This window comes from Ahaetulla prasina, chromosome 6 (genome assembly GCF_028640845.1).
Source record: "Ahaetulla prasina isolate Xishuangbanna chromosome 6, ASM2864084v1, whole genome shotgun sequence".
NCBI lineage: Eukaryota > Metazoa > Chordata > Lepidosauria > Squamata > Colubridae > Ahaetulla > Ahaetulla prasina.
Genome location: NC_080544.1, coordinates 111,347,681 through 111,372,484, shown reverse-complemented (window position 1 = coordinate 111,372,484; position 24,804 = coordinate 111,347,681). Strand labels below are relative to the sequence as shown.

Genomic DNA, 24,804 nt, shown 5'->3' with positions numbered 1-24,804 from the left:
AAACGCGATAGCCGCCTCATATTAGGGACCGGCAAAGAGGAGGGGGGCCTTTCTCGAGTGAGTCCCTATCCCAGCGTGCCTCGCGCGCTTGCCCTCCTTTTCTTTCTCGCCGCCGCCATTTTGGGCCGCTGCTTGCGGAGGTGAGCGCTGCTTCGGCTGCCGTTCGGCACGGTTGGCGGGGAAAGGGCGCGGAAGGAGGGTGGCGGGAGCGGGCGGAAGGGCCGGCCGGTGGGACCGGTCGGGTCCGGCGGAGGACACAGGCAGGATGGCTGGGATGCGGGCTGGATGCCGGCTTCACCTGGGGGGCCTGGTCTGGAGCCGCGAGATCCGCTCTAGGAGTGGACGAGGAGTCTCGTTGCTCTGCGGGCTTGGAAGGGAGGCCGGGATGCGGGGCTCTCCTCGGGCCTGGATGAGTGGGTGGTCGTGGGTGGGTGGGTGGGGGTCCTTTCCCTCCCCTCCCCTCGCAGCCTCGATCAGACGAGATCCCCCGCTCTGCTGATCCCTGCCTAGCCTCAAAGATAGACTGCCTCTGGACTTGGAGGCTCCATTTAACTATCGCGCCTTTAATATTATTAATGACAGTAATAGAGGTATTGGCTATAACTTAAGTGTTCGTCGCCAGCTAAGTGCCCACGCAAAACACTACACATGTCTACTTGTTTATGGCAGTTAATAATGATTATTTGATCATTTGCTTATTTGTACCCTATGACTATCATTAAGTGTTTATCTTATGATTCTTGAAGATGGTATCTTTTCTTTTATGGACACTGATAGCGTATGCACCAAGGCTTAAAACATATTTATTAATCTGCACAGGACTGGACTAGATTTTAAATTTATATTGGTTTTAATGGGTTTTATTATTTATATTGCTTTTTTAATTATTTGGCTGTGTAGAATAAGTTTTTTAATTGTTATTTTATTCTGTATTTATTTGTACTTTTTTATCTGCCTGTGAACCGCCCTGAGTCCCTAGGGAGATAGGGCGGTATATAAATACGATAAATAAATAAATAAATAAATAAAATAAATAAAGGCAAATTCCTTGTGTGTCCAATTACACTTGGCCAATAAAAAAGTCTATTCTATTCTATCCTATTCCTATTCCTTTCTATTTTCCTAACCCTAACCTGCAACCTATGACCATCATTTGTGTTGTAAATGTTGTACCTTTGATGTATTTTTTTCTTTTTTCTTTTTCTTTTATGTACACAGAGAGCATATGCACCAAAACAAATTCCTTGTGTGTCCAATCACACTTGGCCAATAAAATTCTATTCTATTCTATTCTATTCTATTCTATTCTATTCTACTCTATGACTATCATTAAGTGTTGTACCTTATGATTCTTGACAAACGTATCTTTTATGTACACCGAGAGCATATGCACCAAAGACCAATTCCTTGTGTGTCCAGTCACACTTGGCCAATAAAGAATGCTATCCTATCCTATCCTATCCTATCCTATCCTATCCTGTGATAACTAGTAGCCATGAAAAATCTTTTTCAGTGTTTTGCTTGGCCTCTCACATGGCACAGCTGGCGGACACTTAGTTGTAGAGGATAATTTGTATTTTAATGGTATTTTCACTCTTATTGCATATGTTCCTGGCATTGTATTAGATGCCTAGGAAATCTATAGGACATGTGACGTTTTCAAACAAAGTGTTGAAATATCTGTATTATTTTAACATGCTATATGCTTTCCCTAGGCCGGGGGTCTGCAAACTTGGCTCTTTTAAGACTTGTGGACTTCAACTCCCAGAGTCCCTCAGCCAGCAAAGCTGAGGGACTCTGGGAGTTGAAGTCCACAAGTCTTAAAAGAGCCAAGTTTGTAGACCCCTGGCCTAGGCATTGTGTACAGCTAGCCCTCAACTGAGCCCCAGATTCATGTCACTAAGAGAGAAATTCGTTGTTTTGCCCATTTTATGACTTTTCTTGCCACCGTTGTTAAAGCGAATCGCTGCAGATGTTAAATTAGTAACACGGTTGTTAAGTGAATCCGGCTTCCCCCATTGACTTTGCTTGTCAGAAGGGGAAGTGCGGCCGTCATAAATACGAGTCGGTTGCCAAGTGTCCTGAGTTTTGATCACAGGACCCTGGGGATGCTGGAACGGTCACAAGAGTGAAAAATGGTCATCAGTCACTTTCGTTCAATGCTGTTGTAACTTGGAACGGTCACTAAGTGAACTGTTGTATGTCGAGTACTACCTGTATAGTAATACCTAGGCATTACGCAGAATGACAACAGCTATTTAGGCAAAAAATGAGAAGACTGCCATGAAAAGGTGTAGGGCTAGGCTTTATTAAAAAGACATATTGTATATGAAAATAAAAGAAGTAATGAAAAATAAAAGTACAGGACTTTCTTTCTGAAAATAAAGAAGAGAAAAAAACCAGTATGCTTGTTGCAACAAGGAGGGTTAGAATGGCATTTTACTGGGAATATTTTATATCTGCCCATTTGCCTTTTGGTATTGTATAGAATGCCGAGAGTGAAATATTAAATGTTTCCGTTTTGGCATTCTGTAGAATTTCCTAGAGGATTCTACAAAATGCCTGATTTCACACATTGAGGGTAACATAATACACATTGTATTTTATTCTTTTTTAAAGTTGCAAGCTGCCTAAAGTCACTTCGGGGTGAGGTGGGCATCAAACAAATTTAATAAATAAAATAAGACCTCTGTTTAAAACACTGGGACGCTGTTGCTACCGTAATTAACATTTAACAGTGAAATGGGCAGCAGATAAATGGAATAAATGAAAGAATAAAATAGTATTAACAAAGACTTGCATATGAATTGTGAATTCCACTGCATGTGAATTGTATCCATCTGCGCCTCAGATTCTGACCCACAGAAGCCAATTCCACCTCTACGGATCTACCTTGTTGGCTATCTTTTTTTAAGTGTCAAAAAATGTGCAGTGTAGAATTTTGCAGGACATGGAAGTGATTGTCTACAATATGGTGTCTTCCTGCAACTTAATTTCTGTAGAGAAATGGGATGGGGAGCGGGGGATATTGAGCAGTTGGCTGTTTTGGGGGAAAGCTGATAGAAGCCAAGGGAGGGGAGTCCTTATCATGGGTTCAGATTCAGTCAGTAAGGAGTGCAAAGAGTAGAGGGTGATGCACATATTGATGGTGGGGTGGGGTGGGTGTGAACTCGGTGCATTCAGACCAGCGTGTCTCAATTTTGCCGGCTTGAAGACGGATGGACTTAAGCTCCCAGAATTCTGGCTGGGGAATTCTGGGAGTTGAAGTCCACCCATCTTCAAGCCGGCAGAGTTGAAAAACACTATTTTAAACCATGAATGAGGCCTTGTCTAAAATCAGCTGCCAGTGCAATTGGACAAATGGAGATCCTGAGCAGTAGGGAAGGGCTGAGCATGGATCATAATATCGCTTGTGCCCAAACCAGGTTTATTAAGCTGTATTGATGTATATCTCCTTAATAGCTTCCTGTTTCTCTTTTCTGCAGGCCTGCTGGAACGGTCACAAGAGTGAAAAATGGTCATCAGTCACTTTTGTTCAATGCTGTTTTAACTTGGAACGGTCACTAAGTGAACTGTTGTAAGTCGAGGACTACCTGTATAATAATACCTAGGCATTACGCAGAATGACAACAGCTATTTAGGCAAAAAATGAGAAGACTGCCATGAAAAGGTGTAGGGCTAGGCTTTATTAAAAAGACATATTGTATATGAAAATAAAAGAAGTAATGAAAAATAAAAGTACAGGACTTTCTTTTTGAAAATAAAGAAGAGAAAAAAAACCCAGCATTGACCAGTATACTTGTTGCAACAAGGAGGGTTAGAATGGCATTTTACTGGGAATATTTTATATTTGCCCGTTTGCCTTTTGGTATTGCATAGAATGCCGAGTGTGAAATATTAAATGTTTCCTACTTTGACACGCCACTTTTGGCATTCTATAGAATTTGCTAGAGGATTCTACAAAATGCCTGATTTCACACATTGAGGGTAACATAATACACATTGTATTTTATTCTTTTTTAAAGTTGCAAGCTGCCTAAAGTCACTTCGGGGTGAGGTGGGCATCAAACAAATTTAATAAATAAAATAAGACCTCTGTTTAAAACACTGGGACGCTGTTGCTACCGTAATTAACATTTAACAGTGAAATGGGCAGCAGATAAATGGAATAAATGAAAGAATAAAATAGTATTAACAAAGACTTGCATATGAATTGTGAATTCCACTGCATGTGAATTGTATCCATCTGCGCCTCAGATTCTGACCCACAGAAGCCAATTCCACCTCTATGGATCTACCTTGTTGGCTATCTTTTTTTAAGTGTCAAAAAATGTGCAGTGTAGAATTTTGCAGGACATGGAAGTGATTGTCTACAATATGGTGTCTTCCTGCAACTTAATTTCTGTAGAGAAATGGGATGGGCAACTGGGGAGCGGGGGATATTGAGCAGTTGGCTGTTTTGGGGGAAAGCTGATAGAAGCCAAGGGAGGGGAGTCCTTATCATGGGTTCAGATTCAGTCAGTAAGGAGTGCAAAGAGTAGAGGGTGATGCACATATTGATGGTGGGGTGGGGTGGGTGTGAACTCGGTGCATTCAGACCAGCGTGTCTCAATTTTGCCGGCTTGAAGACGGATGGACTTAAGCTCCCAGAATTCTGGCTGGGGAATTCTGGGAGTTGAAGTCCACCCGTCTTCAAGCCGGCAGAGTTGAAAAACACTATTTTAAACCATGAATGAGGCCTTTTCTAAAATCAGCTGCCAGTGCAATTGGACAAATGGAGATCCTGAGCAGTAGGGAAGGGCTGAGCATGGATCATAATATCGCTTGTGCCCAAACCTGGTTTATTAAGCTGTATTGATGTATATCTCCCTTAATAGCTTCCTGTTTCTCTTTTCTGCAGGCCTGCTGGAAACGGGACTTCTAAGGCAACACAATGACGGGCAGGTAAGACATTTCCCCCAGAATTGTGCACCTTCCTCTTGCTCAGTCTGCTGCAACTTGCTTTATTATATGCATCTCCATCCTAGTTACATTGAGGTCACTTCATTGAGCCCCCTCATTAGATTAATCAGAAGCTTAAAAATAAAGAAAACTTTTTCACTGGTTAGTTTTGGCAGTTGTTGCTAGGAGAGTCTTTGTGCAACTTCTGGATCATGAGGTCCTATGCACAATCACTCGTGCCCTGTTCATCTCTTGGTTGGATTATTGCAATGGGGCTGCACTTGAAGAGTATTTAGAAGTTGCAAACGGTACAATAGCAATAGCCCTTAGACCAGCAGTTCTCAACCTGTGGGTCACAACCCCATTGGGGGGTCGAATGACGATTTGCCAGGGGTCCCCTAAGACCATCGGAGATTTGGGAAGTATACTTGCGAGTCGAAGAATCACGCTCCAATGGTTGACTCCACCAGCCAGCTGCAGGCTCTTCAAATCGCTAGCCGAATTCGGCTTCAGGCGCCATAAACTTAATAGGGAGGAGTCTCCGCTTTAATGCCTCCGTCCTCAAGGCAATGCAAGCAGTTCAGATCGCTAGCCAAGACGGCTTCAGGCGCCATAAACTTAATAGGGGAGGAGTCTCCGCTTTAATGCCTCCGTCCTCAAGGCAATTGCAAGCAGGTCAGATCGCTAGCCAAGACGGCTTCAGGCGCGATAAATTAAAAAAAAACAGTTTGCTGCTTTTTCCCCCTTTCTGCAGCTGCTGAGGCGCATTTTACAGTTGGGGTCGCGACATCGTGGGGAATTGTATTAAAGGGGTTGCAGCACTATAAAGGTTGAGAACCACTGCCTTAGACTTATATGCCACTTCCCAGTGCTTTCCAGCCCTCTCTAAGCGGTTTACAGAGTCAGCCTCTTGCCCCCAACAATCCGGGTCCTCATTTTACCCACCTCGGAAGGATGGGTCACCCTTGAGCCTGGTGAGATTCGAACTGCCAAACTACTGGCACGAACTGGAACGAACGTTCCCTCTGGAACGAACTTCCCCCAGGTCTTCGTCAGCTTTCCGACCTTCGAACCTTTCGCCGCGAGCTTAAGACACATTTATTTATTTGCGCAGGACTGGACTAGAATTTTAAATTTTAATTTGGTTTTAATGGGGTTTTATTATTTTTATTGCAATTTTTAATATTTGGCCTTATTTAATAAGTTTTTTAAATTGGTGTTTTATTTTGTATTCATATGTATGTTTTTATTAGGCTGTAAACCGCCCTGAGTCCTCCAGGAGATAGGGCGGTATAGAAACATGATTAAATAAAATAAATAATAAATAATACTGGCAGCCGGTGATCAGCAGAAGTAGCTTGCAGTACTGCACTCCAACCACTGCGGCTCTTAAGTCTGGTGATGTTAAGTGATGCCACGCACATTTCTGGAGGTCCCTCAGGTGGCACATGCCCTGTTGTGCAACCTGCAAGGGTTTCTCCTTTGCTTCTGGATCCAATCCAAGGTGTTGGTTATCACCTTTAAAGCCCTTTATGGCATGGCTCCAGGGTATTTGAGGATACCTTAGACCCCAAAGGGATCAGCCTTCCCCATCACTCCCAATGGAAGAGGCCTACTTCAGATCCCATCAGCCAAAGAATTGTGGAATCCAGGAGAAGAGCCTTTTCTGCTATAGCCTTTGGAATATTCTCCCACCGGAGGTGAGGTTAGCTCCCTACCCTCCTGTTTTCCCAGAACAGGGTTCTGCAAACTTGGCTCTTTTAAGACTTGTGGACTTCAACTCCCAGAGTCGCTTTGCTGGCTGAGGAACTCTGGGAGTTGAAGTCCACATGTCTTAAAAGAGCCAAGTTTGCAGACCCCCTGTCCCAGAACATCCTTAAAACCTGATTCTGCTGTCTGGCTGGCCAGGGGTCCCACTAGGGTTGCTCTGTGCTGCGGGTGGCTGAAAGAGAGACGATCCTGCCCCACATCCCCTGTGGCTTTTCATCTCTATTTCATAGTTTTAATCATGTTTTTATCATTTGGCATGCCTGTCAGTTGCTGTAATAAGATACGACCTTCAAATTTAATTAAATAATAAAGTTTGCGCAAGCCCTTTAACCACGTCACCAATGACTGGCTACTGTTAGTACATATTAAATCTCAATTAGTTGTGTTAATCCACCCCACTTGCTCCCTGCAATGCGGTGTATCAGGAGGGGGGGGGGGGTCTGCTTAGTGACAGTTAAGATCGTTATAAACACAGTCCTGAATTCTATTTTTAACCTCCTCCCCCTGAAAACCTTACGGTTACCGGTGCTCTTTTTTTCTTATTTAAAACACAACCTCTGGGTATCGAATGGAATGAGGTTCACACATAATGCCGAGCCATTTAAAAAAAAAATCAATAAAGGAGAATGTTTGTAGCTCAGGGTTGAAATGAAGGGGCCTCTCTGAGCTTGGTTGTTTTCTTGTAGACGTTTCACTACCCAAACTAGGTAACGTCATCAATGCTGCACCGATGTTAGCTGTTGCTAATGCTGATGACGTTACCAACTTTGGGTAGTGAAATCTCTGCAAGAAAACAACCAAGCTCAGAGAGCACCAAGGATCTCACAATCCTCGTCCTCTAGTTGGGTCATGAAACGTCTCCAAGAAACCCACTAAGCTCAGAGAGCACCAAGGAGCCCACAATCCTCCTCCTCCTCCTCCTCCATAAACTAGCACTGATGATGTTACCTAGTTTGGGTAGTGAAACGGTTTGCAAGAAAACCAAAGTCCGAGAGCATCCAGGACCCATCGAAAAACAGATAATAACCAAACAAGCTGCATTAACATATTAAGGCAAAATTGGGGCCTGCTACTGCTTGGTGCAGTATGTGAACCCAGCACCCATTGGAGACCTGCTCCTCGGCGTTGCCTTCTTTGGCAGGGCCCAGTTGTACCCAGAGTGTCATTGTGGGGTTCTTTGTTCCCTAGGTTGTGGTGCAAGGCCACTTTTGCTGGCTACAAACGAGGCCTCCGAAACCAGAGAGAGCACACTGCCCTGCTGAAAGTGGAAGGCGTCTATTCCCGCAACGAGACCGAATTCTACTTGGGGAAAAAATGCGCCTATGTTTACAAGGCCAAAAAGTGAGTTGCTGATCACAAGGCTTGCTTGTTTTGTGCTCCCATCTTGTGGGTCTGTGTGCGCACAATCTTCACAATGTTGATGAAATGTCATCTGCTGAACGTGGATTTTGTGTTCTAAAGCAGGGGTTTCCTGGCAACTTTAAGCCTGGCGGACTTCAACGCCCAGAATTTCCCAGTCAGCCATATCTGTTACTTTTTCTCTTAACCTCTTAAAGCGGAGAAATTGCAGAGGAAGGGATTACAAGAGAGCAAGCTTTGCTGGCTGGAGAATTCTGAGTGTTGAAGTCCACATGTCTTAAAAGAGCTGTTCTGAACCCCTGTCCCAGAACATCCTTAAAACCTGATTCTGCTGTCTGGCTGGCCGGGGTCCCACTAGGGTTGCTCTGTGCTGCGGGTGGCTGAAAGAGAGACGATCCTGCCCCACATCCCCTGTGGCTTTTCATCTCTATTTCATAGTTTTAATCATGTTTTTATCATTTGGCATGCCTGTCAGTTGCTGTAATAAGATACGACCTTCAAATTTAATTAAATAATAAAGTTTGCGCAAGCCCTTTAACCACGTCACCAATGACTGGCTACTGTTAGTACATATTAAATCTCAATTAGTTGTGTTAATCCACCCCACTTGCTCCCTGCAATGCGGTGTATCAGGAGAGGGGGGTCTGCTTAGTGACAGTTAAGATCGTTATAAACACAGTCCTGAATTCTGTTTTTAACCTCCTCCCCCTGAAAACCTTACGGTTACCGGTGCTCTTTTTTCTTATTTAAAACACAACCTCTGGGTATCGAATGGAATGAGGTTCACACATAATGCTGAGCCATTTTTTAAAAAAATCAATAAAGGAGAATGTTTGTAGCTCAGGGTTGAAATGAAGGGGCCTCTCTGAGCTTGATGGTTTTCTTGCAGATGTTTCACTACCCAAACTAGGTAACGTCATCAATGCTGCACTGATGTTGTTAGCTATTGCTAACACTGATGATGTTACCTAGTTTGGGTAGTGAAACGGTCTGCAAGAAAACCAAAGTCCGAGAGCATCCAGGACCCATCAAAAAACAGATGATAACCAAACAAGCTGCATTAACATATTAAGGCAAAATTGGGGCCTGCTACTGCTTGGTGCAGTATGTGAACCCAGCAGTCATTGGAGACCTGCTCCTCGGCGTTTTATTGTTCAAATTTATTTATTTATTTATTTAGTTGCCTTGTTTGGCAGGGCCCAGTTGTACCCAGAGTGTCATTGTGGGGTTCTTTGTTCCCTAGGTTGTGGTGCAAGGCCACTTTCGCTGGCTACAAACGAGGCCTCCGAAACCAGAGAGAGCACACTGCCCTGCTGAAAGTGGAAGGCGTCTATTCCCGCAACGAGACCGAATTCTACTTGGGGAAAAAATGCGCCTATGTTTACAAGGCCAAAAAGTGAGTTGCTGATCACAAGGCTTGCTTGTTTTGTGCTCCCATCTTGTGGGTCTGTGTGCGCACAATCTTCACAATGTTAATGAAATGCCGTCGTCTGCTGAAAAGCGTGAATTTGGTGCTCTAAAGCAGGAGTCTCCAACCCTGGCAACTTTAAGCCTGGCAGACTTCAACTCCCAGAATTTCCCCGTCAGCCATATCTGTTTCTTTTTCTCTTAACCTCTTAAAGCGGAGAGATTGCAGAGGAAGGGTTTACAAGAGAGCAAGCTTTGCTGGCTGGAGAATTCTGGACGTTGAAGTCCATCAGGCTTAAAGTTGCCAAGGTTGGAGACCCCTGTTTTAAAGAGGCTTCAGCAATTCAGTGTGTGGTTCTGTTGTCATTACGCACAGGGATGGTAGATGTGGTCTTGTGGGTCGACGTGTTACATTTTTGTGTTGTGGGGTGTCACAAAACTGTCAAAAGAGTTGGCTCTAGTGCTAATCCTCCAAGTTCCAAGTTATAATGGATTTCCCCAGGGGTATTTAAAATCTGCATTGAATGACTGCCTCCCTCATCGCATGACCAAATTTTGGTTAACCTGTATCCAGCTTGCATTTTCAACTACAGGTAGTCCTTGACTTACAACAGTTTGTTTAGTGACCGTTCAACATTACAACGGCGCTGAAAAATGGGACCGTTTTTCATAGTTACGACCGTTGCAGCATCCACTCTGGTCACGTGGTCAAAATTCAGGCACTTGGCAATTGATTCATATTTACAAGTGTCTTGGGATCGTGTGATCCCCCTTTTGGGATCTTCTGACAAGCAAATGGGGAAGCCAGTCACTTACTAAATGCACAACTGCGTTTTTTTACGTCATAACAACTACGGCAAGAAAGGTCATATAAATGGGGCAAGACTCATTTAACTGTCTTGCTTATCAACATAAATTTTGGGTTCAGTCGTGGTCCTATGTCGAGGACCTCCTGTATTAAGGCTCTTGGGGAAACACCAGGGTGATGTTCACAAGACATGCTGCAACCGGATAGGAAACTCCTGGTCTGAAGTGACTGCTTTGATCCTTAGCGGTCTGTGTGTTTTCTTCTATTGATGTCTCGGGAGAGTCTCAGTCGTCCAGGTCCTGGTTGTCCCAAAAGAGACAACTGGACTTTCTGGTTTTTTTCTTTGAAGACGTTTTGCCTCTCATCCAAGGAGTTTCTTCAGCTCAGTTGGAGGATTTGGGTTTGGCCAGTCTAGAGAGGAGGAGGACTAGGGAGAACAGGTCTTCCAATACTTGAGGGGCTGCCACAAAGAAGGGGGGGGGTCAACCTATTCTCCAAAGCACCTGAGGGCAAAGACGAGAAACAACGGATGGAAACTCATCAAGGAGAGAAGCAACCTGGAATTTAGGAGAAACTTCCTAACAGTGAGGACAATTAACCATTGGAACAGCTGGCCACCAGAAATGGTGGTTGCTTCACCAATTGAGGTTCCCCCCCCCCCCCCGGTTTATTTGCATTACAAAAGGTATTATATTTAGCATATTGTATATTCGTTGCCACCTGGTCTGCCATTATTAAATTAAATTGACTCTGTAATATCCTTATAGCCTCTAAGTTTGTGGTCTTGTGGGTTTTGAATTAATAATTGTTGTTTCTTTTGAATTTCTTCTTCCAAGTACCTACGCTGCCTTTGTTTATTATTCCTCTGCCTATTGTCCAAATATATCAATATTCCTCTAATAAAAGCTTTACTCGCCTCCCACACAGTTCCTATCGGTGTCCCCTTGTGCATATTAAAATCAAAAAATTCCTTCATCTGTTTCTTACATTGATTTACATTATCCTCATATCTAAACGAATTTTCATTTAGCCTCCCTGTTCTACCACCTTTTTTCCCTTGTAATAATTCCATCCATACTGGGCTATGGTCAGTTAAACACCTCGGAAATATCTTCATTTTCTTCACCCTAGAAAGCAAGTCATTAGAAATTAAGATAAAGTCAATACGTGAAAAAGATTGATGCCTATCGGGGGAAAAAAGTAAAATCTCTCTCATCTGGATTCCGTAACCTCCATATATCTCTAAACTCAAAGTCTTCCATCACCAATTGAGGTTTTTAAGAGGAGACTGGACAGTCGCTTGTCTGAAATGATATAGGATCTCCTGCTTGAGCAGGGGTCTGGACTAGAAGACCTCCAAGGTCTCTTCCAGCTCTACTCCGATTCTGATTCTCTTGAAAAAGCACCTTTGGGTCTTCTCTTGATGCAGTTCTTGGTGCAAGATTGAGGCAGAGGGTGAATTTCTGTATTCTGAGACCTAAAACAAGATGGATTGATGACATCGGCAACTAATGTGGGACCAATTGGCAAAAGAAAGCTCAGGACCTTATTAGTTGGAAACCTGCAGAAGAGGCCTTTATCCTGCAGTGGATAGACAGTGGCTTAAATCAGGGGTCTCCAAGCTTGGTCCCTTTAAGACTTGTGGACTTCAACTCCCAGAGCTGAGGGACTCTGGGAGTTGAAGTCCACAAGTCTTAAAGGGACCAAGCTTGGAGACCCCTGGCTTAAATGATGATGGACAGGTTCCATTATGGTTGTAAATCAAGGATGACCTTGTATCCGTTTTCTGAGTACCTATATGTTTAGCGAGCCAGGAATCTCCAGGGTTTTAACGCAACGTCTCTTTCGTTTTGCCAGCAACACGGTAACTCCCGGTGGGAAGCCCAATAGGACCAGAGTCATCTGGGGGAAGGTGACCCGTGCCCACGGAAACAGCGGCATGGTGCGAGCCAAATTCCGCTCCAACTTGCCCGCCAAAGCCATTGGACACCGGATCCGAGTGGTGAGGATGAGAGCGCCTTCAGGCGGGGAGGCTGGGGGAGGGTGGGGGCTTTGAAATCTTTTCTGAGGGTTGTTAAAAAATCACTGCAAAGATTGTGAATCTGGTTTTTATTTTTTTGAAATTCAGTGCAGAGGAGCAGCGAGTTAATTTTTCTGCATCCTCCGTTTGACTAAAACTCCTTTCTCAGGGCTGCAGAAGGGCACAGTTGGGTTGGTGAAATCAGGGGAGGTGGTGGGAAAGGCAGAAAAATGGTTAGAGGAAGCCTCTGCTCCTGTCTACATCTTGTAAGCATTTTCCTTTTCTTTTCACAGATGCTGTATCCATCCAGAATCTAAATGTATGTTGCAAATAAAATTGAAAGTATATTTCACTTTTGTAGACTTCGTCTTGCCTTGCCTTTTACTTTCGGTCCGTGGCAGCTTGGATGTCACAAATAATTTAACCTTTCAGTGGGCAGCAGAGGATTATTTATTGCTAACCGAAGCAATTAAAATAAACCTGTGTTCCACATTAATTGCATCTCTTCTAGAGTTGTGCATGTATTCAGACAGCGGTTACAGTTTTCCATAATAAGATAGTCCTTGATTTATGACTGCAATTGAGTCCAGAATTATGGCCATAAGCTGGTCTTTAAAATCTGATTTTACAACATTTTTTTGTGGCAGTCGCTAAGCAAACCCATGTAAATGCCAGTTGACATTCGCTAAGCAACTGGTCGTATGTCAAGAACTACCTGTAGGTGGATATCATGGCTTCCTCAGCTTCTTTATCTTATAAATTTATTTATTTATTTATTTTATTTATTATTCAAATTTCTATACCGCCCTATCTCCCGAAGGACTCAGGGCGGTTTACAGCCTTATAAAACATAAAATATAAGAATAAATACAGGTTAAAAACAACATTTAAAAAACCTATTCCATTAGGCCAAATTTAAAACTATGATTAAAATAATACAAAACCCCAATTAAAACTAATTTTAAAATTAAACTCTAGGCCAGCCCTGCACAAATAAATAGATGTGTCTTAAGCTCGCGGCGGAAGGTTCGAAGGTCAGGAAGTTGGCGCAGTCCTGGGGGGAGCTCGTTCCAGAGGGTGGGGGCCCCCCACAGAGAAGGCCCTTCCCCTGGGTGTTGCCAGTTGGCACTGCCTGGCGGACGGCACCCTAAGGAGTCCTTCCCTGTGAGAACGTACGGGTCGGTGGGAGGTAGTCGGTGGCAGCAGGCGGTCCTGTAAATAACCCGGCCCTATGCCATGTTCTCTGTTTATGTAGAATCATACAGTTGTAAAATTGGGAAGGACCCCGAGTGCTGTCTTCTTCAACCTGGCACCCCATGCAGAAATAAACATTCGGCTGTGTAGATTACAGATTATTTACTTATTTGTATCCTGTCTTCATTATTTTTAAAAATAATTCAAGGCGGTGAACTTTCCTATATACTGCTTACTCTTCCTATTTTTCCCACAATAACATTCCTGTGAGGTGGGATGGGCTGAGAGGGGGACCGGCCCAAACTCACCCAGCTGGGTCTCATTCCTAAAGTGGGACTAGAACTCACCGTCTCTAGGTCATTAGCTAAAATTACCCAGCCAGCTTTCATGAGCGAGGCGGGACTAGAACTCAGTGTCTCATGTTGATTGGCTGAAAGTCACCCAACTGGCTTTCCTAAGGTGGGACTAGAACTCGCCATCTCCTGGTGATTGGGCCAGTCACCCAGCTGGCTTTCCTAAGGTGGGACTAGAACTCGCCATCTCCTGGTGATTGGCCTAAAATCCCCCAGCTGGCTTTGGCAGGGCTAAAACTCATCATCTCCAGCTTTCTGGCCTGGTACCTTTATCCCTAAACCAAATCATCTTTTTACGATGTGGGATAAATTCAAAGCTTATGCTTGCATCTGCGACACTCGTGCACCTATTTATTTCTTCTGTTGGCCCGCAGCAGACTTGACACGTAGCGGCCCATTAGCTCTGGGTTCTTCTGCAAACTCTTCTAGGGTTAAACAGCAAATGTTTTTAAAGTGCAAAAGGTGGCAGGAAGGACCATTTCTTTTTCCCCACACAGATCCGATTTAATTATTAGAAGTCAGGGAGAAGGAACAGATGGAAGTTGTTAGTCACGAAGTCGTGTCTGACCCATCGCGACCCCATGGACAATGTTCCTCCAGGCCTTCCTGCCCTCTACCATCCTCTGGAGTCCATTTAAACTCACGCCGACTGCTTCAGTGACTCCATCCAGCCACCTCGTTCTCTGTCGTCCCTTTCTTCTTTTGCCCTCAATCTTTCCCAGCATTCGGCTCTTCTCCAGTGAGTCCTTCCTTCTCTTTAGGTGGCCAGAGTATTTCAGTTTCATCTTCAGGATCTGGCCTTCTAAAGAGCAGTCGGGGTTGATCTCCTCTAGGACTGACCGGTTGGATGGCCTTGCAGTCCCAGGGACTCGCAGGAGTCTTCTCCAGCACCAGAGTTCAAAGGCCTCAATTCTTTGGCGCTCAGCCTTCCTTACGGTCCAACCTTCACAGCCATCCATTGCAACTGGGAAAACCAGAGCCTTGACTATACGCACTTTTGTTGGCAGGGTGATGTCTCTGCTTTTTAGTACGCTGTCTAGATTTGCCATAGCTTTCCTCCCCAGGAGCAAAGCGTCTTTTAATTTCTTGGCTGCAGTCCCCATCTGCGGTGATCTTGGAGCCCAGGAAAATAAAATCTGTCACTCCCTCCATTTCTTCCCCATCTATTTGCCAGGAATTGAGAGGGCCGGATGCCATGATCTTAGTTTTCTTAATCTTGAGTTTCAAGCCAACTTTTACACTCTCCTCCTTCATCCGCATCATCATTCCCTTTCTGCCATTAGTAGTGGCAGAAAGTCACGGAAGAGGCCTTGCCAATTCTGTATTTTGCAGCAGATGGCTTCAGTGCAAAAGCTCCATCAAGGCAGCCCGGCTCCCCACTACAAACGTGATTTCATGGCCCAGTAGAAATGTTCCAAGCAGCTCTTTAACTTTTTGGGTCCTTAATACAGCGGCCCCCAACCTTTGGGGCACCAGGGTCCAGTTCTGTGGAGAGAGTTTTTTCTGCTGACCGGAGAGGGTGTGGTTTTGCGTGCTCCCTGCATCCCACAGATGGGGCTTTGCTGGGGCTTGGGTACCCCTGTCTTAATAGACCAGGCTTCCACTACTACAGCCGTCTTTAAGCAGAACGAACGTTGGAATAAAGCTGCGCTCTTCTGCTTCCTGACCGCCCCCCCCATTTGTACTGGGCTATTTTTGGAACTTCAAAATACTCCCTTCCCTGTCCCTACCTCCACCCCCCAGGGAGCAGATGCTGTATATTTGCACGTCCATTGAGAGGAAGATTAAAAAAAAAAAACCCAAAGGGAAAACGGCCACAGGAAATGGTCACCTTAGCAGCAAGAGTTGTTTTTGCGCAAAATTGGAAAGCAGAGAAAATACCCCTGGAAGGAGAAATTATTAGAAAATTTTCAGATTGTGCAGAAATGAACAGATTAACTTTGATGGTTAAAGAAAGGAAAGATTCAGAATATTTTTAAGACACAGGATAAATTTTATCATCGGTTAGAAGAAAAGTGTAGATGAGCAATGGATAATTATATAAGAAAATAATAATGTGTTTATGGAAAAATGGTAATAGTTTAAATTGAAGTGAAGAAAGAAGAAACAACAAAATGATGGAGCCAGGAAGAAAACACGGAGACATCACACGGAAGGAATGGCTGATGTTTTAAATGTTTGTCTATGAAATGAAAAACTTTTTTAAAAAAAGGAAATGGTCACCTTTTCTCTGTTAATGTTGGCAGAAAATATTCGATGCTTTGCAAACCGCCTTCCAGCTGCCTCTGAGCCGAATAAATGGGAGGGGGGGGAAATCTTTACTTTTTTAATTTATGTTGCATAGTTCTGAACCGACCCCCACTCAAAAGAGGGAGGTTTTAGCTCTGCAGTCTGCCAGGGGAGTAAGTTTCTGTGGCTGCTGGACGATTAATCATTGCAAGGAGGCGTATTTCAAAGAATAGAATAGAATAGAATAGAATTTTATTGGCCAAGTGTGATTGGACACACAAGGAATTTGTCTTGGTGCAGATGCTCTCATTGTACATGAATAGAATAGAATAGAATAGAATAGAATAGAATAGAATAGAATAGAATAGAATAGAATAGAATAGAAGAGATCTTTTTTTATTGGACAAGGAATTTGTCTTGGTGCAGATGCTCTCAGTGTACATAAAAGAAAAGATACGTTCATCAAGGTACAACATTTACAACACAATTGATGGTCAATATATCAATATAAATCATAAGGATTGCCAGCAACAAGTTACAGAGGAGTAAAGATAATTAATTACATCCCTTTGCTGTACAGGTAGTCCTTGATTTGCGACCATCATTAAGCCCAAAATTTATACAGGTGTTCCTCGACTTACAAGTTTGTTTAGTGAGCATTCTAACGACAGCACTGAAAAAAGACGACCGTTTTTCACACTTAACGGCCATTGTAGCACCCTGGTGGTCGTATGATCATAATTCAAACATTTGGCAACTGACTCGTATTTACGACGGTTGCAGTGTCTCCGGGGTGTGTGTGTTTGTGTCACGTGATTCCCCTTTTGCGACCTGACAAGCCAAGTCCACGGGGAAACCGGATTCATTTAACAACCGTGTTACTAACAACTCCAGTGCTTCGCTTAACAACTGGAGCTAGAAAGGTCGTAAAACGGGGCAAAAGTCACTTGACAACTGTCGCTCAGCAACAGAACTGTTGGCCTTGATTGTATTGCTTAGCAAGGCAGTCGCTGAGCGAGTTTTCTCCTATTTTGCTACCCTTTTTTCAAACAATCTCCAGAATCAATAGCATAGAAAGTCTAGAATCAACAGCCCTTTATTGAGCATCAGACAAAAGTTTATACAGTTTCTCAGTTTCTCATGTCTCACCTAACATACCTGTTACTTCATTATTGGTTAATTGGTCTCCAAGGCACAATAATTGGTTAGTAATTACATCGTTGGCTTTTCGTGAGAATACGTGTCCATGCTAGGAAGCAAATGCAACAGTGTTTCAGGGCTACAACTTTTGTTTCATCCTGTATTCTTGTATATGCTGGGAACGCTGCTTAAATGAGGTTTGCCATCCAAGATAAAGAGCGTTACCCGCATTCCAAAATTGCATACATGATGAACGACAAAATGTTTGCCCTTCACAAACCCTTCAAGTCTGTTATTAACAGCAGCTGCTTGCAATTACTGCAGGTCCAAGTCCCACCAGGCCCAAGGTTGACTCAGCCTTCCATCCTTTATAAGGGAGGTAAAATGAGGACCCAGATTGTTGGGGGCAATAAAAGTTGACTTTGTATATAATATACAAATGGATGAAGACTATTGCTTGACATAGTGTAAGCCGCCCTGAGTCTTCGGAGAAGGGCGGGATATAAATGCAAATTTAAAAAAAAAAAAAGCTGACTAGACAATCTACTAGCCCCCATTTCCTATTCAGGTACTAACCTGGTCTGGCCATGCTTGGCTTACCAGCTAAAATGTCTTTTTGCAGAAGGCATGCAGGAGAAAATAGGTAGAGCTGGGGGCAGAGTTAAATGAGTGAAATGAGCCTTCTCTGTGGGGGCACCTACCCTATGGAACGAACTGCCTCTGGGGCTACGCCTTCTTCCCGACCTCCGGGCCTTTAAGCGCGAGCTCAAGACTTTTTTGTTTCAACGAGCAGGGTTGGCCTAAGAGTAATTTTTAATTGAGTGGTTTTATTTCTTGTTATTTTAATATTTGGCCTTATGGTTTCAGATTTTTAAATTTCAAATATTGTGTTTTAATTTTTGTATATGTCTTTTTAACTTGGCTGTAAACCACCCTGAGTCTTCGGAGAAGGGCGGTATAGAAATGTAAATAATAAAAAATAAATAAATAAATAAATGAGTCATCAGCTTAAGAGTCCTTCGGTTGCTACAAACAAATCGCTTGAATTCTGTTGTGCCTTATCTAGCGCCAATTTAGCCCCGATAGTCGACTAGATGCTTGTGTATACACTTGAATAAATCTGTATGTATTTCTATTTTTAGCTTAATTTATTGAGCCGTTCCTGATCCTTTTCGCCCGACGAGGCAGTTGCAATTTCCAAAACACCTCCTGCGTGTTGCAATCCTCTAACCTTTGCATTATTGAGGCTTGGGTGGCGTTTGTGTTCCCACTGTGTGACACGCAGAAACCAGCTTCAAGTAGCCATTTCAGCTAGAAGTTCTCCAATAGGTAGGTAGGTAGGTTAGGTAGATATAAGAGAGACAAATGATAGGTACGTTAGGTAGATACAAAGAGAAACAGAAATTAAAGAGATGATAGATGATGAGAGACATAAATTCAGAGGAATTTGTTGAATCAACCTTCAAATCTCTGCATTATACTAGGGCTGGGGTCTCCAACCTTGGCCACTTTAAGCCTGGCATTCTGGGAGTTGAAGTCCTCCAGGCTTAAAGTGGCCAAGGTTGGAGACCCCTGTACTAGGCTTGTTATTTTTTCCATGGGTTGCATTTGATGTCCGTTGTCAACTGAAAAAGTGAGGGAGGGTTGCAGCCCAGCATTTTGGAATGTGTCCCCTGGCCTCTGTGGCTCAGACTGGTAAGACAGTCTGTTATTAACAGCAGCTGCTTGCAATTACTGCAGGTTCAAGTCCCACCAGGCCCAAGGTTGACTCAGCCTTCCATCCTTTATAAGGTAGGTAAAATGAGGACCCAGATTGTTGGGGACAATAAAAGTTGACTTTGTATATAATATACAAATGGATGAAGACTATTGCTTAGCACAGTGTAAGCCGCCCTGAGTCTTCAGAGAAGGGCGGGGTATAAATGCAAATAAAAAAAAAAAAAAAATGGTGAGGAGGGCTAGTAGTTAACATAGCAGGCTAGAAATCAGGAAATGGTATGTTCCAATCCAGATGTGGTATTCACTTACTTTCCATAACCGGTTTGCAAATGTGAGCTCTCGCGCACCCCATCCATGCATGCGCCTGGCCTTCTGCACATGTGCTTTGCTGGCATGCGCACACCTTATGCGCATGCAGCTGGCCTCAAAAACGTAGCTAAATAGGATGGCGTAGATGGGTGGGCCCAGCTGCGATTTCCGCTACCGGTTCAGGCGAACCGTCTGAATAACCAGCTCTATTCCAGCCCCACCAAAACTGGTCGGGTGACTTTGAGCCCATCACCAGGCGACGTTGAGTTCCAGTCCTGCCTTAGGCATGAAAGCTGGCTGGGTGACTTTAGGCCAGTCCTCCTTTCTCCGCCCAATCCACAGGGTTGTTGTTGTGGGGAAGTAGGAGGAGGAAAGAGTATTGAGAAGCAACCTAGAACTAAGGAGAAATTTCCTGACAGGACAATTAACCAGTGGGACAACTGGCCTCCAGAAGTTGTGGATGCTCCCACAATGGAAGTTTTTAAGAAGAGGTTGGACAACCATTTGTCTGAAATAGCATATGGTTTCCCATCTCAGCAGAGGGGTGGACTAGAAGACCTCCAAGGTCCCTTCCAACTCTGTTATTCTATTCCATTCTATTCTATTCCATTCCATTCCATTCCATTCCATTCCATTCCATTATTCTATTCTATTCTATTCTATTCTATTCTATTCTATTCTATTCTATTCTATTCTATTCCATTCCATTCCATTCCATTCCATTATTCTATCTATTCTATTCCATTATTCTATTCTATTCTATTCTATTCCGTTCCGTTCCGTTCCGTTCCATTCCATTATTCTATTCTATTCTATTCTATTCCATTATTCTATTCTATTCTGTTCTATTCTATTCCATTCCATTCCATTCCATTATTCTATTCTATTCTGTTCTATTCTATTCCATTCCATTCCATTCCATTCCATTCCATTCCATTCCATTCCATTATTCTATTCTATTCTATTCTATTCTATTCTATTCCATTCCATTCCATTCCATTCCATTCCATTCCATTATTCTATCTATTCTATTCCATTATTCTATTCTATTCTATTCTATTCTATTCTATTCTATTCCATTCCATTCTATTCCATTATTCTATTCTATTCTGTTCTATTCTATTCCATTCCATTCCATTCCATTCCATTCCATTCCATTCCATTCCATTATTCTATTCTATTCTATTATTCTATTCTAATCTATTCTATTCTATTCTATTCTATGCTATGCTATGCTATGCTATGCTATTCTATTCTATTCTATTCTATTCTATTCTATTCTATTCTATTCTAATGCCATGCCATGCCATTCTATTCCTATTCCTATTCCTATTCCTATTCCTATTCCTATTCCTATTCTATTCTTCTGCTTATTAGCCCCGAGATGAACTAACTACCTGTGATTTCTAGCTTAGACTCCTTTTGTAACATCTGGGGTTATTCAGATATTGGCAAGGAAATATGCAATTTGGCCCATATTAAGTCGCAGTTTTCCTTATCATGTGGCACTGAAGAATTTACAATGAACCAGGAGCACAGAGAAAGTCAAACCAAAACAAAGCCCATCACCTGCTCACCTTGGGACCTGCGCACCCCCCAAAATACTGTCGCTCATGGGTGTCTGGAGAAGAAATCGAGGCTGCCGGGTAGCTGAGCTTTGGGCAGTTAATCAATAAAGAAAGGTAAATAGATTTGGGGTGGACCTTGGCGGTTACGTTCACCTGGGCTATTCGGTTATCAGCCGGTTGGAAAGAAGGGTGATTGGTGTCAAGGTTGGTGTTAAAGATTAAAAAATGGGAGTGTTTTAAGAGCAGCCCCCTACTCCAGGGGTCTCCAATCTTGGCAACTTTAAGACTTGTGGACTTCAACTCCCAGAAACCCTCAGCCATCAAAGCTTACTCTCATGTAATCCCTTCCTCTGAAATCTCTCCACTTTATAAGGGGCAAGAGGAGAAAATAAGGCATGAGTGACTGAGGAACTCTGGGAGTTGAAGTCCACAAGTCTTAAAGTTGCCAAGGTTGGAGACCCCTGCCTTACTCAGTACTGTGTGAAAGGCGGGCTGGGGGAGAGGGGTCAGGATAGCGCCCCTCTTTCTGATACTTAGGCTCTCCACTGCATTGTAAAAACAGGCCAAGGTTCAACCCATTGTGCTTTTGTGAACTTTTTGGAGACATCCCTGCTTTAGCTATTCTTTTCTGCAAGAGAGGAAGACGTAGCTGTGAATACTTTACGTTAAGGATGTCCAACCATGGCAACTTTTAAGACTCGTCGACTTCAATTCCCAGAATTTTCCAGCCAGCATAGTTTACTCTCTTGTAATCCCTTCCTCTGCAATCTCTCCACTTTAAGAGGTTAAGAGAAAGAGAGATATGGCTGACTGGGGAATTCTGGGAGTTGAAGTCCGCCGGTCTTAAAGTCGCCAAGATTGGACACCCTGCTCTACACTACGCCATGATGCATGCAACGTTTAAGTCACACAACATTTTAAAAATAAAGTCCGTGCACTGTTTGGGAGGGTGAGCCGGCGGATTGCAGAATGCATTGCTTTGCAAAGCTGATCTGGGACTTCAACTGGTCTGCATTTCTGATGCTTTGGATCAGAACCAAAAGGAAGCGAGGCAGGGAAAAGATCATTTCTCGGCCAGCCTTCCTCCAGATCTTGTTCACATAGAGCAGGGGTCAGCAACCTTAAACACTCAAGATCCTAACCGGAAGCCCCCCCATTCAATTCTGGAACTGACCGGAAATCCAGTTCCCCCACCATAGAGTCTCCTCCTGGCGTGGCATCCTTTTTCCTCTACCTATCCTAACCGAAAGCCCTATCAGTTGTGGAACTGACCGGTGACACGGAGCCGCAGCAGAGGGATAAAACAGCCACATGCGGCTCCAGAGCCCCGAGTTGCTGACCCCTGACATCGAGAGATCCTAAAGAAGCTGATTGGGTGGATCAGACGCCCCACCCCAAATGCAGGGCTGTTTGGCCAGGAGCAAAATCTGGTTGCAGAAAGCAGACGTTTGGGGCCACAATTCCAGGATCCGTCTTCATTTTCACTGGGTTTTACTTTAAAGGCGATGTGGGTCAGGCTGCAACCTTAATCCTCCTGTTCTCTTTTGGGCAGAAGGGACAAAGGAAGGCAGGTTAGGTTTTTTCGAATAAGGAAGGAAGCCTTTCTAAGCAGGAATATTTGAGAAGGAAGAGCTAAAGGCCGTATTTGTTTAGGCAACGTATTAGCTCACCGTCTGTTTTGCAAAAAGCGTTTGCAGGAAATCTTGCAGAAAAAAAAGAGAGAGAGGCTGTTTTGGTGCCATTTTGCTAAGCCCCAAAGAGTAAACAGGCCCTCCGTCTTACTCCTCTGTTGCACGCCCCTCCGCGAAACAAGCCTCAGCCTCGGGGGCTCTTCTGAACCCAGACCAGCGGCTCTTCTGGGTCACAGAGAGCAGGATCAGAACCCAAAGTTTACAAGCTTCGGGTTCCTGAACCTCAAACGGAAAGTGTTTACAAGCTCCGCAGAGTAAGCCCACATTTGACAGAAGGGTTGTGTGATGACTCTGCCTGCACACACCTGGACAGTTTGTCTTAAGGTGTGAGCGTCGCTGTGCTGTGTTTCTTTGCGTGCGTGCTGTGCCCTGGGAGTGGCATTTCCCCAAGAGCAGAAGGACAGCACGGCAGGGTTGCCTGAGTTTCCTGCTCAGCCTGTTTAGCGCTCGGAAAAGGGACCACCAGGAGATCCCAGGGACAGACAAGACAGAAACTCCCCATGTTGTTTCCAGAGCAGTGTGCATAAGGTATCCTGGGAGTGGACTTACATCCAATGAACACGGAACATAGAATAATAAGAGTTGGAAGGGCCCTCGGAGGTCTTCTAGTCCAACCCTCTGCAGGGCTGCACAGCAGGGTTCGGCTGAGCTTCCCGACACACAGAAGCTCAGCATGCGTAGTACCTGGATGGGAGACCACCAGGAAATCCCAGGCATACCTACGATGGGAATGCCACAATGCTTCCACAGCCAGCGGTCAGTGAGTGAGTGTGTCCTTTTGTGTGTGTCTCTGTGGAAGTGTTCATTCGCTCAGCCTTCGAAGTGCGTCCCTCTTTTGCAAGCAAGCAAGCAAGTAACTGCAGGCACAACTTTCTCCAACCTGTTGCCCCTGCACGCTCAGGATGATGGGTTCCCCTCCCGCCTCCACAAGGCTCCCTTCTGGCTGCAGCAGCGATGATAGCTCTAGAAAAAGTGCAGAGAAGAGCAACCTGGTTGATGAGGGAACTGGAGGCTAAAACATAAGATGAACGGTTGCAGGAACTGGGCCTGGCTAGTCTAGGGAAGAGAAGGACCAGGGGAGACAGGATAGCCATCTTCCAATATTTGAGGGGCTGCCCCAGAGAGGAGGAAGGGGGTCCAGCTATTCTCCAAGGCATCTGAAGGCCAGACAAGGAATAATGGATGGAAATTGAACAAGGAGAGATTCAACCTGGAAATGAGGAGAAATAAGTGGGAACAATCAACCCATGGAACAGAAGTTGTGGGACTTTCATCGCTGGAAGCTTTCAAGAAGAGACCGGACTGCCCTCTGTGAGAAACGGTGTAGGGTCCCATGCTTGGGCAGGGGGTTGGACTAGATGACCTCCAAGCTCCCTCCAAACGCTATTATTATCCTATATTCAATAGAACAGAAGTTGCCTTCGGAAGTTGGGGCGCTAAGACAGGGCTGGGGTCTCCTGCTTGAGCAGGGAGGGGGAGGGGAAGGGGGAGGGGTTGGACTAGGTGACCTCCAAGGTCCCTTCCGACTCTGTTATTTTCTATTCAATAGAACCGAAGCTACCTTCGGAAGTTGACGCCCTGAAGCTTCATCCTTGGAAGCTTTCAAGAAGAGACTGGAGTGAAACTGTGTCAGAAACGGTATATAGGGTCCCCTGCTTGGGCGGGGTTGGACTAGATGACCTCCAAGGTCCCTTTCAACTCTGTTATTCTCTATTCAATGGAACAGAAGTTGCCTTCGGAAGTTGTGGGAGCTTCATCCTTGGAAGCTTTCAAGAAGAGACCGGACTGCCATTGGTCAGAAACGGTGCAGGGTCCCCCGCTTGGGGAGAGGAGGAGGAGGATGGGGGTTGGACTAGATGACCTCCAAGCTCCATCCAACGCTATTAGTCTTCGCTATTCAGTGGAGCCGAAGTTGCCTTCGGAAGTTGGGGGAGCTTCATCCCTGGAAGCTTTCAAGGAGGAGACTGGAGTGAAACTGTCAGAAACGGTATATAGGGTCCCCTGCTTGGGCGGGGTTGGACTAGATGACCTCCAAGGTCCCTTCCAACTCTGTTATTCTCTATTCAATGGAGCCGAAGTTGCCTTCGGAAGTTGGGGGAAGCTTCATCCCTGGAAGCTTTCAAGGAGGAGACTGGAGTGAAAGGGTGCCAGAAACGGTGCAGGGTCTCCCGCTTCGGGGGAGGAGGAGGAGGAGGAGGAGGGTGGGTTGGACTAGATGACCTCCAAGCTCCCACCCACCCACCCGGGAGGGAGGCGGCGCTTTGGCGCTGCGGGGTAGAAAAGCGCCGGGCGCGGG

At 44.6% G+C, this 24,804-nt stretch overlaps 1 protein-coding gene across 1 annotated transcript; it reads left to right on the top strand.

Moving 5' to 3' along the window:
* Positions 1-48: 48 nt before the first annotated feature.
* RPL35A (ribosomal protein L35a) lies at positions 49-12,667 on the top strand. The gene is made up of 5 exons (XM_058188683.1): positions 49-140; positions 4,901-4,944; positions 9,314-9,466; positions 12,143-12,287; positions 12,599-12,667. Exons 2-5 carry the CDS (start codon positions 4,934-4,936, stop codon positions 12,620-12,622), a joined length of 333 nt encoding a protein of 110 aa, XP_058044666.1. The 5' UTR covers positions 49-140; positions 4,901-4,933; the 3' UTR covers positions 12,623-12,667.
* The last annotated feature ends 12,137 nt before the right edge of the window (positions 12,668-24,804 follow it).

What these genes read in the sequence shown, in the direction of transcription:
- RPL35A (XM_058188683.1), top strand. An exon ending in TATGTTTACAAGGCCAAAAA is followed by an intron (nt 9,467 to 12,142) that starts GTGAGTTGCTGA and finishes TCGTTTTGCCAG; the next exon opens with CAACACGGTAACTCCCGGTG. An exon ending in TTGGACACCGGATCCGAGTG is followed by an intron (nt 12,288 to 12,598) that starts GTGAGGATGAGA and finishes TTCTTTTCACAG; the next exon opens with ATGCTGTATCCATCCAGAAT.